Source organism: Amphibalanus amphitrite, unplaced genomic scaffold (assembly GCF_019059575.1).
Source record: "Amphibalanus amphitrite isolate SeventyFive unplaced genomic scaffold, NRLGWU_Aamphi_draft 000152F_arrow, whole genome shotgun sequence".
Lineage (NCBI taxonomy): Eukaryota > Metazoa > Arthropoda > Thecostraca > Balanomorpha > Balanidae > Amphibalanus > Amphibalanus amphitrite.
Window position 1 is genome coordinate 123,752 of NW_024881647.1, and position 18,598 is coordinate 142,349.

An 18,598-nucleotide genomic window follows, 5' to 3' on the forward strand; every position below is an offset into this window, starting at 1 on the left:
ACATATTTGATGGTGTGATTTTGTTCAAGGTAAGAGTTGCATATACCGTGCTTTATGAACAGCTTAAAAATGTTTCATCATGGTGAATGTTTCATCGTGCTTTATGAAGAAAGAGCATAAAAAATGATTGATCATTGTGAACGATGGCTGTTTCTTATATTTACCGTGTCGTAATTATCATCACCAAATCCATCCTTATGACATTGAGCACTGTAATGCTAATGGAGAAGCAGAAGCGGCAGCAGTACCTATTATTGTCCGGTAATTCGTCTCATTTATAATGCTGCTTCTCCCAATATCTCGACATAATAAGGAAGGTTTTTATAATTGCTTTGCACTATTTTAAATGCTTTTCCAGTGACAAACATCCGTCAAAAATTGCATTTTGTCCGCAGTTTTGGGTCTACATGGTACTCTTTCCATACCAGCGGAGTCAATTTCGATTTACTGTTTTCAGTTTCTGGGACGCTTTTCTGAGGTTAAGGCTGGTCTGAAACGCTTTAGGAGATTCAATTTGATTTTATCGCTTTGTCTTAAGTTTACTACCCATTATGGTGTCTAAGCCGATGCCGAGCTATTTTTAACACATGCCAACATTTAAAGGAACCCCAGCCTTGATCAGCGATAGAAATAATGAAAATGCAATCTATTCGTGATCAACCTGATTTTTATGCATGCTTAGGTGTACGCACAAATTCTGCTATTATATGTAATGATGAAATCTAGCATACGCTTCTAAGACATTGGTATGCATAGCTTAGTTTCATTGAAAAAGTATCCCGCTTTAGAAGCATTTTTTTTTTAGAAAACGAATAAGTGTTCAAAAAGTTATATTCTTTTTATTCAGTTGTTATGATGCGTCATGTGATGAGTTGTGTAGTGCATCACGTCTGTAATACGAGTAAGTTGATGCAGATGTGAATGTTACTGTTGTTAACTCCGTTTACGCGTTTACAGGGCGTCGCGACGGTGTCCCATCACTGTCGACTATCCTCCGCCACCGTCGTACTTCTCATAGTGATCATCAACGTGCTCAGCATATCAGGTAAGAGATTCTGTCTGCAGCGCTGCAATTAGCTATGCTAATTGCTGATGTTAGAGTAGGTATTATGAAAATGAAACTGTACCGATGCCTAAATGCAGTCACGGAGAGGAACGAAATCTTTACTGATTCCAAGATAAAATATGTTTACCTATTAATTTTATCGCAACATGTTCCATATATCACAAATTTGTATGGCCAATTGACGTATTTAGTTGGCAGTGATCGTGTTTCGATACACTTTTAGAGGCGGTGTCTCTTCCTTCGCAATGTCACCAACACATAACGCCATCCATGCAGAAACTGTGCAATGTCGCACGCGCAGCATTTTGAGTAGGCTGCGTGCCCTGATGATGTTGGGTCGCACAGGGAGGCGCCAATTTGACCGGCCGTAGATACTGGGACCCTGGAGAACTATTGCTGAGTATCTCCCGGACCTAAACAGAACGTGAGATGAAAACTGCGCGACGCTTCTCAGCAGGAGACGTGGTCGGGCGACGGTCAGGCTGTTGTCGGTGCCCCAGGTCAGGGAGTTTCTGCTCTGTCACTTAAGGCCACCGCACACTAGCCATTCGGCCGGTTCATTCGGCCGTTACAGCAGCGATTTTCTCGCGCGAGTCTTTATATCGGCCGAAACAACGAACCAACGACGGTGCATTCGGCCCATATTATTCAGGCATTCGGCCCAAGCGATGTTCACGCGACGACCGAAAAAAAGTTCGACCGGTTGAACTTTTCTCGCCGAAGCAGTCATTTAGCGGCCGAAAATCAACAGCCGCCATATTGTTTTCATACAACCTTGACAAGTGTTGTTTACATTCCAATCATTTTCGATGTGAGGGGCTCGTGTGGTGTGGAGTTGTTTGCGATGGAAATGAAGTAAGTATTCGAATGAATATCTGTGTTATGTATTTTGTCAATTGCATATGTGATTCAGATTGAAATGTTGTTTAAATATTGGTTTCAACTTTCAACCATCTCTGCTCCACTATTCATTTCAATTTCAATTTCCATTTCCCCATTTTCTCCATTTGCCATGATTATACATAGTCAGTGGGCATAAATTTGTCTACTACTCAATGCCACAGTAGGTATTCTTGGAAAATGGCCATTTATTATCCATATAAGCAAATATTTTCTGCTTTTGCCAGTTAACTTGAAATGCTGGACACAATTGTTCTAGGTTTCAAGGAGCTATTCTTAAATTATTTAATCAAAATTCAAACCTTGCAAGTCAAAGTCATTGAAAGTACCTGTAATGTTCTTATATAATGTTCTTACCATGCAATCTGGGTTTTCATTTATCATTTCATTCACATTGCCTCCAACAGGCTACTGTCGCACTAATGTGTCACATATTAGATATGTAGGTACTTAATTGCATGGTTGGTGAAAGTGTTGAGCACAACTCTTTCTTATGGTACAAGAAGTGCCATAATTCAAAATCTGAGTTGTCAAAGTATAATAGAAATTCCATTTTTCAGAGTATTTTTTCCTTTTTCTGTGTTTCTGCCAGATCAAGATGTTGGTTGTGTCAAACGTAGGGCCATGAAAGAAAAGTCTGGAGGCTTTATGGGATGCACACAAACACTTGCATGCAATATTTGCATTGAAAGAGTTGTGAGATCAGCATGCTGAATGTGTTTTTTGTGTGTTTTTGTCTGCTCTGTACAGGAGCTCATTTTATGTTAAATAAAATGTAATGGCACTGAACAAATATAAAAATAGCCACCTGTCCTTTCTGTAGTAGCTATTCACCATTCAATACTGTTTTGTGTATCATTTATTCCCCAGAGATATTTCACAATAGTGATAGTTTTCTTCTCTGCCGGGTCAATGAACCAGGTAGATGTGTCCACTCCAACCAGTGCAGATCCAACTTTGTGTACAGTTGTACACATTTCAGTGTGATGAGCGGACCTTTGATAGCTGTTCCACCAACCCGCCTTTAGATGGCGCGCGCGTCTCCCAGCAGGCAGCAGAGGCGACATCTACTGTCGGCTCAGCTGGTGTGGAGGGTGCACCGAGTGTCATTACCAATATACCTATAAAGTATAAACACGCCATTGCAGTGGCCTCACTCGAGGTGGGCTGGACCCAAGAGGATGGATGACTCGGGCTAAAACGATGACGCGGGTCGTGGGCCCAGCAGCACAACAGGTGGCGTTCAAAATTAACAAAGTCCCTATGTTTTCAGTTGGGTCGGAGAAGTGGATCTCATTCAAGCGGTACACAACAAGCCAGTTTCATGAAACACGAGTCTTCCTGGACGATGAGGCACCAGCTGAACCGCAAACGGCCGGCGCACCAGCTCTGTCCCCGGGGCCGGCGCCCCGGCAAGCAGCACCAGCTCCAAGGCCGGCGCTCGGGCCAGCCCCGTCTCTGGAGCGGTCGGTGCCGGCATCACCAGTGTCCGCAAGGAGCAGCCGTGCCCAGTCGAAACGCTCGCAGCACTTCAAAGTGTACAACAGGTGGCTAAACCGTTGAATGATGCCGACCTGGCTTTCGGTCAGTGTGTAAAAGCGGTTCGAAAAAAGCCATCGCTCCCGGAACTTCCGCTCACTGGCGCGCGACGTCTCCTCCGTCGGCTCCGGCAGGTACACTGCACCGCGGACGTTCACGATCGCGCAACAGATGTACACCAACGCGCGCGTGGTCGACTCCGCGAGCCGGTAGCTCGGCGCCAGAGCGGAAAATTCAGCCCCCGACGCCAGATAGTGGAGTGTAATCGCCAGCCGCAGCGGTGCGCTCACCGGCTGGAGGAAGGTGGTGGTCGAGCGGGTGATCTGGCCCTCGATCTGTGCTAGTAGGAGGCTGAAGGCTCCCTAGCTCAGTCGGAAATACTGAACCTGTGTCGCTGGGGGTCGTTGAGCCGAAGCTCCTGCTCTCGGTTGGCGTGCTCGCCCAGCTCGTCTCGGCGCTGCAGCACGTCGCTGACCCCATGCGCCGGACCAAGGGTCTGCGTCTCTCCTGCACCCTAAGGAGTGCCAGCTTGAAGTACAGTATCGCGATGGCTAGTTGAAGTGTGTACGGGTTGTTTGGTGGCTCAGCATGCTGATAACTAAATCTTTTGGTCCCAGAGCATCAATACAATGCACATTAATGTTGCTAAGTTTGGTTAATCGCTTGCGATATGCTCAGACCATTTAGATCTCAATAGTCGGTGTACTTTGCTCAATGTTTAAACATTTCTAACAGCCAATTTGTTTTCATTATCAAGCAAGCTACCTACTCAAACTGCAATTAACCTATAATTTTGTTTCTTTTTTGAACGATGCACGAAATATATGAAGCTGGATTCTATTTGGTCTTTTCCAATATTCATTATAAAACATTCATTACTTGCGCTCTTGGAATTCGGTTACAACAGTTTAGGCGATATTTCAACGACGATATTTCTGCTCTAAGCGATTCGGCCATTCGGCCGATATAGACACTCGCGCGAGAAAATCGCCGCTGTAACGACCGAATGAACCGGCCGAATGGATAGTGTGCGGTGGCCTTTAGAGCTAATGCTAAGGCATTAATTAGGCTTCTTTCTCAGCTGGACCCAGGATATCCGCTGGAGATGATTTAACATTTAAAGCAATCCTCTTCAGGGATGCTGGTCCTACTCTCCATATTATTTTTAGTGGTACCCTCTTTGTTGTCGACTTAAAAGTATGAACACCAATTTTCGTTACCGATCGGTTATCCATTTTGTGACCAAACGTCAAAGAGAACTAAAATTGTTTTTCTCCCAACAACCGACCTAGCATTCATCAGCGATGCATTGTCTGCGCCACCGCTGGCTCTCTGGCCGGCCGGAGTCGTTGACTAACTGGCTGACCCAGTCCCCAGGTGGGTTAACCGGGTCCCATTCTGTTCTAAACGGGCCCGTTTCAGCGCAGAAACAAACGCAGAGCACTCCGAGCATAATGAACAACTCTCTTACTTTGTGTGTGTGTGTGTGTTTTTAGAAACATTAAAATGAGATTTTTTTAGTTTGATTGTGGATGAATATAGACTAGGTATTCTTTTCGTCAGGGGTGTTTTTGTTATCCTTTAAAAAGAAATGATGAATCCAATCTGTCAGTGAAGTCAACCTGTCCTTTACAAACGGTTTAGATTTTAGAACATTGACAAAGATCTGTTTTCACTTATATGTTATCTAAACTGTCGAAGAGGGAAAATTTAGTGAACGCGAACAAATGAGCAACAAAAAGCTATCAACTTCTTTCCAATTTCTTCCCAATATGATGGAATAAGGATGCCTAGGCACTGAAAATCCATTGCTAAAACCCGTGCGCCATTGTCGCCTGGAACAGCTATCATCTCTCTGCCGGCACGTCCCTGCCGCCGTTCCTGTCCCATTTCGCGTGACACACTCTCCTCTCCCCTCATTCGCTATTTCCCCGTCGCCGAACGCTCCTTGGCCTCGTCCGGGCCGATCCGATGCTGATTTGACGAGAGCACCCCTCGCGATTGAGCCGCATAACGACCGGGGGAGGCTGCCGTGGCGCCGGAGACCGGTCACAAAACTTTATAGCGCCGCGTGGCCGCGAGCAGCTGCGACCTGACCGGGCGGGCGCCGTGCTCTGTGCCGCCAGGAGCCGCAGGTGTGGTCTGGGAGCAGTGGTGGACCTACAACGGCATTTCAGGTACGTGTGTCGGCCGCGACGAACCGCCCGCGCCGGCGAGGCTGATGGCTGATTGGGGACAGGATACTGTTTGGGTGATCGTAGGTACGAGGGCTAGGGTCGGGGGAGGGAGGTTGAGTGGGGGGGGGGGAGTGGATAGGGTGGCCGGCTAGATGAGGGGAGGACTGGTGATCGCCCACGGTATCGCTGCCGCTACGGCAGATCCCCGGGGAGCGTTTCGGTGGCCGACGAGGCTCGCCGAGATCAAAGAGAAATGGCTTCGGAGTTTCCGAGACGAGCGCGACCCTTCAGGCGGCGAGCACGAATGAAGCAGAAATCATTTACTCACTTGGAACAAGGTAACTTGGCGAGCTGAAATGTTTTGATAATTATGCAAAAATGACTGAAAGAGCCTTCATCAAGATTTCAGACTTGGACGTGAAGCAGGACTAATGACTGTTGTTCCGGAACGTTTTGTTTTGGTAGTCTCCGCGACGTTCACTGAATGAGTTAACAGTCAATAGTTTGATTGTTGTTAATTCTGTTCGTGCTAGCTCGGCTAGTGGCGTGTGAAGCCGGACAAGCGTTGTTGTACCTGTTCAGGCGTCGCCTCTCCCTTCAAAACCTGCGTAATTAAAATGTCCCGGAATCGCTTTAATGCAGAGATCAGGCGAGCATTGTCACTACATGTCTGTTCTCTCGACACCAATTCGAAAGGGAGTATCTTTAGTGTTCATTGATCTATCAACGAAGAATAGATCATCTGAATTGAGATGCATTAGCTGATAATAATTGCGTTTATTGTTTATAAACTACATTACTACCAAAATCTGCCAGAATTCCGGTATCAGACGCATTGGCTTATGAGCACCTTTATTGTTTAGCGTAACATGTTTCAGTTATGTCGCTTGTTGAAAACCGGCAGAATTTCTCCTGTTTTGATTAAATAAGTGTTTAACTTGATGTTATGTCAACAATAAACTTTTAAGAGGATGTAGCTGTCTTTTATAAGTTTGTTATTCGCATCTCCAGTCCTTTTAAATCTCATTGCAACCAACAAACTTCGTATCGTTGTCTTTTAACATTGTACCAAAAATGTCTCATGCTTCAAAAATAGCCAACAATGCCAATTCATTAGCACCAAAGGCCGCCTTTTTAATGTCTAGACTTGAAACCAAACTTTTGCACTGTCTGGTTTCTTAATAACAGTCTTCTTTGTTGGTGTTCACCTCATCCTGACTGCCGCCTGCCTGTCTGACTTCCTCTGCATTTTTCTCTTTCCTTCTCTCTCCCTCTCTTTCTCTCTTCATCTCTCTCTCTGTCTCTCTCTGTCTCTCTGTCTCTGTCTCTGTCTCTCTCTCTCTGTCTCTCTCTCTCTCTCTCTCTCTCTCTCTCTCTCTCTCTCTCTCTCTCTCTCTCTCTCTCTCTCTCTCTCTCTCTCTCTCTCTCTCTCTCTCTCTCTCTCTCTCTCTCTCTCTCTCTCTCTCTCTCTCTCCCTCCCCGCAGGTACCGAGTTTTGGGGTCTGTTCAACCCCGAGTGGAGTATGTGCAGCAATGGCAGGCGGCAGTCTCCAATCAATGTGGAGCCGGATTCCCTGCTGTTCGACCCGCACCTCCGCTACGTGCACATCGACAAGGCCACGGTGAGGAACAGCTGGGGTTGGGGATACAACCAGCGGGTGAGGATGGAACAAGTGAGACACCTGGTGATAGGCTTCGCTGCCTGCAAAAAATAGCTTCATAAAATAATTTTAAAAACCTAATAGGTACTATTTTTTTCACTTCTTCGGGTAAACACTGATAAGTGATAAGGCCTTATTTTACCTTTATCTGTGGCGTTTTACCAATGTCTATTGTTGAATCAAAAGGGGACAGAATAGCTCGAAGAGATTGAGTTTTCTACTTTCCGTTTTGTATACACTTCATTGCTAACATTTTTTGGAGATTTGATGGAGCTACAAAGTAACATGAAGGATCGTGTCATTTTGCCGGTGGTAATTACACCGTCCGATCACGGACCATCTCTGAGTGTTCGGGCGTTTGTGGCTCGTCTGTCGGCGGACACTTGCTGTCGTAATAGAGACATGGTATGAAAGTGACGCAGGGGCGGGCGATGGACGGTAACAGGCCGCCGTCTGGCACACACTCATTACACGATGACACGAAAACAGGACAGACATGGACAGACCCATGCACTGTTTTCGACTGTGTGGCTTGGTTGGGAAGCTGCTGATGGTCATGTAGGAGCCATTGTGTCGCTGAGGTGTTCAGCTCAGCTGAAAGTTTCGAAGTTCATTGCTCTAGTGGCTGCGGTAGAGCAGTACTAAAATGGTTCCTGTACAAGTACATACAGATCTCTATAAAACATCTTATTATTAGTGTGTATTTTATGGCATACAAATACTTGAACGTAAGCATGAAAGAACATGGTGCAGTACAGTGTTGGAATTCTCATTTTCAGTCCTGGTCCCGGAGAATAAAATCTGGCCGGAGAACAGCAGCCCCGAAATTGGATATGCGGCCGTGACACTGGCGGATTCGGGGGGGGGGGGGGGTGCATTCGAAACATTTTCCCCTCCCGCAGTATCCGAAATTAACGAAATTTCCCTGTTTTCCTCTCAAGAAATAATTCATGTGAATTGTGAAAGCAAACGGCAGACCCCTCTCGGCACGGGCCGGCAGAGGTCATAAAAAACTTGATAACCTACTGTCAGTATGATTTCGACAGGAAATGTGTTGTTTATAGAGCACATCTTCCCTTGTTGAGCTCTGAAGCTCGACGTTTCTTTAACTTTGAACTTGAGTTGCTTATTAACCAGCTGACTGGCCTTCCGACAGGGACCTACAAATGGGTGTCTCCTAGTCCTGCCTCGCCTGATCTTCCCGGCTGTTCCTGATCCAGAGCCCACAAGGCTCACCCAGCTGACGTGGACCACCAGAAGACGCCTGTGATCCTGTTTGTGCATTCCCATGTCAATCCATATTTATTGGAACGCGTTAAAATGAAACATCTTTTTCTGACACATTGTGTGTAGAAGCTCGTTACAGTGCAGCGATGCAAATTAACTTAAATCGTTTTTGTTTTTATTGGAAGGACTGATGGCCATGCAAAGATAAGTGTTTTGATTTGTTAAGGGCAATCTCTTTCGGCTTGAAAATGTCATTGCGGAGCTGTGGGATGACGACATGATAGCTGGTGGAGCGGAGCCATTGGACCGTACGTACCATCGATGGTGCGCCACAGCGGCAGAGACCGTCAAGAGGACGAAAGTGGCTACGGTGAGCCGTATCAGGAAAGACCTTTCAGGTGGGACGGGAGTTCCCGTTTGGACAGCCCACTCTATCGCTTATAGGGCCATCCCGAAGAGGATTTAGATCGGTCGAGATCTTGTCCTCGCCACCGCGACGGTTATCTGGTGGGGGTTGAGTACCAGCCCGGAATAGATTGTGAGCGAGGGTGCGAATGAGTTGGTCTGAGGATGGGAACGATAATTTCAAAAATAATTTGAAGCTGTTCTCATAAAAATGCGAGAACCTCACCGTTGCCAACGAGACTGTTAACTTACTAGCCCTAGCGAGTGAATATGCATGTACCTACTTAGTATCTTATATCTAGGCATATTTAGGCGTGCACGGTGCAACACAAGCGATATGGCGTCAATATATCATCTACTATGGGTGATGAATGATGATATATATGACCAATATATACGACTACTGTGGGTAACTATGCCTCTGACTGACAACAAGATAAGCGAAGAGTCGGGGAGAGACTGTGATCTGAGGAAAGAGAGGGTGACACGACGCTCTTATGACACGAGAAAGGATTGAAAATTGTGCTGTGTGTTCGGTGCAGTCGAGAGTCGGAAATTAAGGGAAATATACCACTTTTCTCAAATTAGTTGTTACTACAGTTTCGCGATTTTTTAGGCTTATAATGATCAAAAAAGAAAATATTTCATATGTACAAAGTTTTTTTTTAATATTTTCATATAGGATGAACTATATTCCATCTTTGGTAGAGGCTATAAAATAGTGTTCCACGCGGAAGCTTATTACGCGTTGACCAATCATATTGCGTAGTTTAAAACCAACTGTACGCTGATTGGCTGAGCTTGGCCTCTGCGACAAGTGGCTACAATTTCCGCATTCTTACGTAAGACACCACATTCCTGCGTAAGACACTATTTTCGGAAAGATAAATGGAATATCTTTGTCTGGGGTGATCGCTCGGCTGTAAAAGCTCCTGATTTGTGCTAGTCTCAACTCAAGCTGCAAAACTGCTATTCCAGTTCAAAACCCCAAGTTAAAAGTGGTACATTTCCTCCGGCGTTTCGTTGTGTCGATGGCTGATCCCAGTCAGCATTATTACCAAGGCCCCACATGGAGCCAAGGTGGGCCACTTGGTGGGGCCGACATTAATTTGTCCCTGGGCAAATGGTGGGGCCCACCAGGGCTGGCCCACATGGACTCAAGGTGGGTACTGGGTACCATGTGGGGCACACGTGGGCCCCATATGGCTGCCCACATCCAGCCCACCTACACCCCATTACATGGGCTGCCCAACCAGTGCCCATGTTTAGTCCACCATACAGGAACACCGCGTTTATGGCTGCAAAAAATATATGTTCACCAAAATTCCTGGATACGCCCTCCTAGGTACATGGTGCAGACAATCTTATTTCCAAGCACCATGCATATCAAAAAATAGGTCAGGATCGTGCAATTTTCAGAGTAGGTGTAAAATTGATCAAATGGAGTGTACAGAAAGTTTCGTCGCGATCGAACAAGTTTTGCGCGAGTTATTCGCGAAAAAAAAAACGAAAGGGGGTCCATCCGACCACTCCACCCTCTACAAGTGCGAGGGTTAAGGGCGTTCAAAAATGAAAGATGATGCTCATAGGCAGGGCTGCGGAGTCGGAGTCGGAGTCGGTCGGAGTCGACAGTTGTGACCGGAGTCGGAGTCGGAGTCGGAGTCGATTTTAGAAACCCGAGCCGGAGTCGGAGTCGGAGTCACCGAAAATCTGTCGACTCCGCAGCCCTGCTAGGTCTGCGGGGTCGGAGTCGGGAATTGGAGTCGGTCGGAGTCGACAATTCTGCCCGGAGTCGGAGTCGGAGCTGGTTTTTGAAAGCCGGAGTCGGAGTCGCCGAAAATCCATCGACTCCACAGCCCTGCTCATAGGTACTCAAATGGTGATATCTCCATTCACAAATAATAAGACTATTGATGCATCAATTTGTAAATCCAGAGGCCCAGTTTCCCACTGTCATCTAATCCCACAGATAGTAAACGGAACATTTGGTCCATTTTCACATTTTCAACCCGCGCCCGGCTGGGGGTCCTGGATTTCCACGCCCTGCTGGGGGGGGGGGGTGTTTGAACACCCCCCCCCCTTGTAAATCGGCTCCTGGGCCACGTAGCGATACGCGGAAGGCGGCGTTCGAAAGAGCGTCAAAAATAATGACGAAATCACTTCGGTCAATTTTTTGGTCAGGTCAGAGGTCAGGTCACCAGAGGTCATTGAAGGCAAAATTTCGCCGATTTCCAGGTCAAATGTCGAAAAGTTCCAAGAAGCCAACGCATAACTCGGGAACCAATAGAGCTACAGCGCCGCGGAAAAGCGCATTCGATAGCCCTATTAACGCCCTTTCTGAGTAATTCTCTCAGATTTGACCTAACGTCAACAGTTTTGCCTGCAGGGGGCAAAAACTGCAAAAATAGCCGATTTTTTCGGAAACAGTTTTTCTGCAATAACTTTTGACCCAAGCCTTGTACGAGCTTACTTTTACCGGCATCGTGTTCCTCTCGTCAAGACGCATCGAATGAACTATAACTTGACCTTGAAAGGTCAACTTGAAAATTTGACCTCAGGTCAAGGTCATGACCTGACCGGAAAGGGTCATGTTGCATATCAGTCGATCCGTATCGTCGAGCTGAACACATATAAGGCGTTTTCATCGCTCTAGCATGCCTCTATCAAAAGTTATTTGCGAAAAACTGTAAGATACCATTCGTGACCTAAGATGACCTCAGGGCATAAACAAGGGTCACGGACACTATTTTCATGTTCAGTGTGTCTAAACCACTTGTAATTCGGTGTTTAGGAGTGTTTATAATGCCTTTCGTCCAAAAGAGACGCATTTCAATTTTCTCCCATTGACTTATAATGGGGAGGTCGCAAAATTGACCTGACCTTAGGTCATCGATATCAAAATACTGAGATATACATTTTGTACATGTTATTGCTCTTAGCAATCGCTGAAAGTTTCAAAGCGATCGGTCACTCGGTGTAGCTATGACAGACATTGAAACTTTTTATGAGGTGAGGTCACTTCAAGTGACCTGGTGACCTGACCTTGAATGACCTTGGTCTGAAATTTTCACAACATGTGTCGAATTGATGATAAAGTGTACCAAAAACGCGCGGGTTAACATATTTGGGCTAAAGATGTACCTACCTAGATTTTTTTTTTTTTTTTTGTTGAGAATTCCAGTGAGATCATCCAATAATTGAGATTGTGACATGGGATTCCTTGCAATCACTAATCAGAGAACCTGTGGTTTTCCCAATGACCCAAATTCAACGTTTAGATGCGCGTGCACATCTGACATTGAGTATCAATTAACCCGCGCCCCGTAGGGCTATCGACAGACCCTACCACCCGTAAAGGGGGGGGGGCCATTTCGACCCCCCTCCTCTAGGATCTCGAAAATTTACCGCCTGATTTTCAAAATTCAAACGGCGTTCGATAGCCCCAACGGGGAACTACCTTGTGACCCAATTTCATTGACCTCGGTCCAACCGATGACGTCACAGTTCAGGTCAAAGGTCGCAATTTCACCGTTTACGGGCATTTCAAGAAATGTGTTGTGAAATCGAGTAAATTGGTATGTTATTGTAAATCATCGGTGGATAATTGTTCGTCAAACACATATTTTGCTATCTTAGGTCACTGATACCAGGTCAGGTCACAGAGGTCAGGTCACTGAGGGTCACAATATGAAAAATGAAAATGTCGTGTGATACTTGTTTTATGGTCCATTTTACATGACAAATGCGATTATGTGGGTAAGACAACCTTTGGGGTCAGTTTAGGTTATGTTCTGGTGAAGGTCAGGTCAAGGTCAGGTCAAATAAGGTCAAATTTCAAAGTTGATATTTTTGCATAAAATTGGTATCGATCCGAAGCAGCTCGTCACGGGGAGTCTACCGGTGGTCTTTGTTTTGCGCTACGTGGTCTAGAATGGCTAAAAGTTGAGTTTGAAAATTTGACGTCATCATTTTTCAACAGTTTTCTCGATATAACCTGGCCACAAAGAGGCAACGATCTGAAATTTGGTATGTGGATAGAAGACGGTAGGTTCTATTATATATATTTCGTTTTTTCGAAATTCGAAAAACTTTTGGGATTTTTTGGCTATTATATCCAAAAATTACTTTTTATTTTGGGGGTCAAAATTTAAAAATTTCAAAAATCGGAGATAGCAGTTTTATAGCCCTGTTAATTCTTCACCTTTTATGTCAGGAACATTTTTCTGTGTTTTGAAAGCTGTAGGCCTGACAGATCTTCTCGCGAAACCTTTTTTGTGGAAAATGACAGAACATGACATCATTCTGACGCCATTTGTGGCCAACCCATCATAGCCTCTGGAAAAATTTTTGGTCACAATGTGTAAAATAGATGTCCGGAGGGGTCCTGAAAGTTTGGTGGCGATATCTGCAGCCGTTTAGGAGATATCTACGGAAAAGGACGGGGAGGGGGGCGTTTCGTTCCTCCCTACGGGGCGCGGGTTAATCATCCAACCCAGATCCGACAATGCATAGGTACCTACTCCGGATGCAACTATTGTACTTAACTTACCTTTCAATTTTGACGATCGCGCCGGTTCTCACCGAAACTATAACTCAAACTTCTGACAAGTTGGGCAGCTCACTCCAACCGCTTTCATCTTGTGCTTTGCTTAAATATTTAATTATTATGCAGTCATGTGCACTGATCAATGTTCTGTTTACCATGAGTCCGGGCAAAAAAGGGCAACCATGAATCAGATATAAACTACAACCCAACCAACCAATAGCAGACAACACCAATTGATGCACTGCCGCGTCCCGCGACCACATGGTTCGATCTGGCTCAGTCTATGATTGATCAGCTGACGCCACAGCAGAAGAAACATGGCGATGTCAGCTTCGATGGACGGACCAAAATATCGTAAAATCTTATTTATATGCAACAAAATAGCCTATAACTGATACCCAAGGTAAATAAAGCAAATTTGTGGCAAAAACTAAGTTCTGGGGGTGCTAAGTGCAATAGTTTTAAGGAGAATATAAGAGAAGTGACCACGAAATAAACAATTTTTATTCTCCGGTTGAGAAACAGGAAATTCAATATAATTTTGAACCAAGCCATGAAAGTTGCATTATTGAGCTATAAAAGTAAGCAGCATGAACTTATCTTCTTGTAGAATGCAAAAAAGTGGGAGGAAACCGTTTTGGTATCAGAAATTTTTCTGGTCCCCCAAGACCTATTTTGCGGAGAATCCTAATAATGATGTAGCCGTGTTTGGAACAAATTTGTGCGCTATTGGGATAATATCTTCTTGTGCTCTTTTAATAGAACTATGAAGGAGGTTCAGGGGAAGGTATTGATGCCCTTTATATTTATTACTTTAATTTCTAAAGCCCTTTTCTAGACGCCTCCGTGGCACCGAACAACGGCAAAATTTAACGTTTTTGAAATAAACCGTACAGAAAAACCGAGGTTACAGAGTTCCCCATAGATGCCGTCACCGGTTTGATAGAATAGAAATAGAATCATAGGGTTAGAGCTGACAGTTTTACCGCTTTGTGATGCATGCATTTTGTGGGACCGTAATATTAGGCTTTATCACAGCCTTATTTTGTCTTTTTTGTTGTTGCTGACAATGAAACAATTTATACTTACTCGTGACTTGTTGACTAGAAGTAGCTCATAATTCTGGAGAGAAAACCTGCAGAGTTTGCCTGGCGGCAGCCGCTGAATGGGGAGGAGGGGCCGGAACGGATTCCAGCCAAGCAGCACAGCGGCACAGCTCAGCACAGCTGCCCGTAGGTATGCAAGGACCGTGTGAGCCGGAGCGGAGTTTCGGAGACTGACGGTATCAGGACGGTTCGGTTGCGGTTGGTGTGTGTTTGTGGGGGGGGGGGGGAGCAAATTCAGTCTCGACTCGTTCGTATAGCATACATTTCTGCTGCTTGTGAGAGCGTCTATCCGGCACTTGCAGGGGGCGGGGTCAAAATAGCTCCTCAGTTTTTCATTAATAACCATCGTGAGGGCGGCAGACCTCGCTGAAAATTGTCACACTATCGTATTGATCAATTGTACATGTTCACTTAAATTTTCATAACCCTGACCATGGGCGTCGAAACCGGGGGGGACGGGGGGGACGCGTCCCCCCCAGTCGAGGAATCCGGGGGGGACGTCCCCCGCAAAAATATCCCCATGAATGATTTAAAAAGTGACCTACGACATTGGTGTATTGTCGTTTTGGGATAAAATTGCGGATACCTACTCGTATACAAATTGAATCTGCGAATTGCTGACACTGTACCCTTGCTTACAGGGCTGCGGAGTAGATGATTTTAGTAACTCCGGTCTCCGACTCCGGCTTAAAAAAAAAACGCTCGGAGTCCCCATTCCATCTCCGACCACGGCATCCCTCGGCCCGCATCGGAGTGAAAAAACATGTGATGTGATGCTTTTGTCTCTCTGAACGTTTCTTGGCACATTAAAAGATAACATTGCCTACGAGGTGCAGCTCTGGACTGTCTGTCCCAGGTCCTCGATAGGGAGCCAAAGCTCCAGTTGTAGGGGCGACCATATCCAACACTAGGGCTGAAGATCTGTCCCAAAGTCTCAGAGTGCAGTAGGACAACAGCTTGCAGAGACCACACATTTTACATAGGATATTCGTAATAGTCAAGACCTTCAGCTCACTCTCAAACGGCCCTCTTCCCGTTCGAGGCCATCCGACAGCAGAAGGTCTCACCATGGCCTTTGCACGCTTGATGCTTGAGGGAGAGAGGACCTCGTCCTGGCCTGAGAGAGCCCAGGAGGACGTAATGCTCAGTATGCCCCTACATTGGTCTTACCATGACCCCTACAATCACCACAGCCAACAGAATCTCCAGCTCTTATTCGACCCATCCTCGGGGATGACGTTGACTCTGACTTCAAAGTTTAAGTCTGTTACGATTTTGGTGACTCCAACTCCGTATCCGACCAAAACCGTCGACTACGACCGAAGTCGACTTCGACCCCGCAGTCCTGCAGCTACACTGCACAGAAGTTGGAAAAAAAGCTGTACCCGCTGTACCTATGGTTGACAGGCGTATTTGTAAATTCCGACCTCGACGAGCATCTGTGGTAGTTGGTGACCAGACCCTAACTGTCCTGGTATCAAACTTATTACGCGGGATGCAAAATTTATGCGTTTTGGGACTGTTTTGCCAAGAGTTTTTGCCATCTTTCGCGGCGCTTCGCGCCGCCAATTCATGCACAGGTAGAAAAGAGTGTGACTAATAACGCCTCCACGCGCAGGGGCGTAGGCAGGGGGGGCCACTGGGCCATGGCCCCCCCCCCCTTGGGCGCCGAAGGCGCCCTTTGCGATTGGAGGGCGCCGAAGGCGCCCTCCAATCGCAAATGCAATTGTGATATAATCGAATCGAAAAACAATCGCGACTGGAGGGCGCCCTCCAATCGCGAATGTGTTTACAGGGAAAATACGGATGGAGGGCGCCCTCGGAGGACGCCCATTCCAAATACGCCCTCCAAATACGGTTGGAGGGCTCCCTCGGGCGCCCTCCAACCACATTTGTAGGCTGTAGCTCTCTAAGCGTAACGGTGGTCGCCTATGTAAGCCGCTGTCCCGTAAATAAGCGCCCTCTCACCCGAAGGCGCCCTCCTGTAGGTCGCCACCCTGCTACATATTGCCGCCCTTCTGCTGATCGGCGTCCTCATAATTATTGGCGCTCTCCTACGCTATTGCGCCCTCATGTGAAATTTTCAAGGCCGCCTTTCTCCTTTTTGGCACCCTATTGTTCAGTGCCGCCCTCCTACCTATTGGTTCCCTAGTCCTTCCTGTTGAATGTTAATCGGGGCCCTTCTCTTATTGGCGCCCTCGTGTTGATCGCCGCCCTCCTAACCACTGGCACCCTCCTGTTGATCACCGCCCTCCTATCCACTGGTACCTTCCTGTTGACCAGCGCCCTCCGCACAGACGCCCTCCTGTTCGTGTCATCCTCTTGAGCAAAGGCGCCCTCCTCACCATTGCCACCCCCATTTTAATCGTCACCCTTCCGCTCATTAACGACTTCCAGTTGATGACCGCCCTCCCACCTATTGGCGACCTCTTGTTGATCGCCACCCTCCTATTGGTGCTCTCCTGTTCCTCGCCACCCACTTACCTGGTGGCGCCCTCCTGTTGATTGTTGATCGGGGCCCTCCTACCTATTGGTGCCCTCCTGTTGATCGCTGCCCTTCTATCCATTGGCGCCCTCCTGCTGCTCGCCAACTTCCTACCTATCGGTGCCCTACTATCGAAACTCGGGATGTTGATCGGGGCTCTCCTACCTATTAGCGCCCTCCTGTGGATCGCAGCCCTTCTACCTATTGGCAACATCCGTTGATCGCTGCCCTCTTATCATTTATTTACTCCTTTGGCATGTTTTTCAACTTAGTCGTTCTATTGCACATAGTTGATGTCTTGCCTGTGAAAACTGCCACAAATGAACGTGCATTCAGCACAATGAATGAAGTACCTATACCTACCAAAACTATCTACGCTCTACGATGCATAAAACACGTCTTTGGTCTTAAAGGGACCCTCCCACCTTCAAAAAAGTTAATGAATTGGCACGAAAGTGATGTCGCTCGGTTCAGAAAGAGCGAAAACGAATATCTACCAAATTTCATCGAAAAATATTCACCGGTTTTCAAGATATTAGACTTTTACTTTTGTTTACTTTTTGGGATCTCCGCTGTTCCTAGCGACTTTATTTGAAAGTGCGGCATTTGTTGCGCGCAAAGCAGCATATACCACCGCGTGCTACCAAACGTTTTAGTAAAAGATTTAAAAATCGTTAGATCTCCGCTGACGTCACAAATTCTAAGGGGGCATACCAATGCACTAGCCCCTTAGAATCCGAAAACTGCAAGTTTGAAATTCCATATCTCCAAATTAAAGCATTTGTCGATGTTGTGAGTGCCCAAACCGGTATTTGCAGGCCATGGCCACCAATTTGGCTATCTCAACTCAAAACTAATGTTAAGGTGGGAGTGTCCCTTTAACGGATTGATCCTACACCGTTCCGTGCTTCTATCCTCAGGATACTGAAATCCTTCTCCTCCACGCCGCAACCCCCCTCCGGGCTGGACAGGCAACTTTATCTCATGCGGGCTGCTCCCTTGGAGCGGCACCGCTGCTCCCGAGGGAGCGCACCCCGTAGCCGGGTGCAGTGAGTGCCTTGGGGCTGGGTGGCCTGTCCTCTGGACGGGCTCAGCCCCGGCGACTCACTAGGGTGCCTGCCCAGACCAATGTCTCCCCTTAATTCCTATCATCCTTCCGGCTCTGCAATGGTCTTGTCGACCGAAAGGGCCTAACCCAACAAAACAAACAAACAAACAAATTGATCCTACTTTACGTGCATCATGGCATCTATATGGATTACGATTAAGTATTGTCAACAGGTTCGGCCGCAACAGCAGGCATCTGAAGTTTCGGTGATTGAAACTGGTTATGTGGGTACACTGTATGCATCTGTGAGAAGGCTATGAAGGCTGGTCTGAGGTAATTTGGATGATGTTTACGCATCTCGCGCTCCGGTATCAATCCGATACGGTGATCTGGTGCGTAGATATGCCACCGCCAATAAACTTTTATACATCGACACCC

The 18,598-nt window shown here is 46.6% G+C and overlaps 1 protein-coding gene and 1 long non-coding RNA gene across 2 annotated transcripts in view; both read left to right on the plus strand.

Moving 5' to 3' along the window:
- The window catches only part of LOC122382977 (carbonic anhydrase-related protein 10-like), a 36,702-nt gene that overhangs the window by 3,608 nt on the left and 14,496 nt on the right, over positions 1-18,598 (plus strand). Inside the window, exons 2-4 of the mRNA XM_043368984.1 lie at positions 958-1,045; positions 5,632-5,682; positions 7,168-7,304. Of these exons, the coding sequence (XP_043224919.1) occupies positions 958-1,045; positions 5,632-5,682; positions 7,168-7,304 (276 nt within the window). The remainder of the gene's footprint in view (positions 1-957; positions 1,046-5,631; positions 5,683-7,167; positions 7,305-18,598) is intronic.
- On the plus strand, positions 1,624-3,979 carry LOC122382978. Its single transcript, XR_006256755.1, has 2 exons — positions 1,624-1,921; positions 3,240-3,979. It is a non-coding gene; the product is annotated as an uncharacterized LOC122382978 (long non-coding RNA).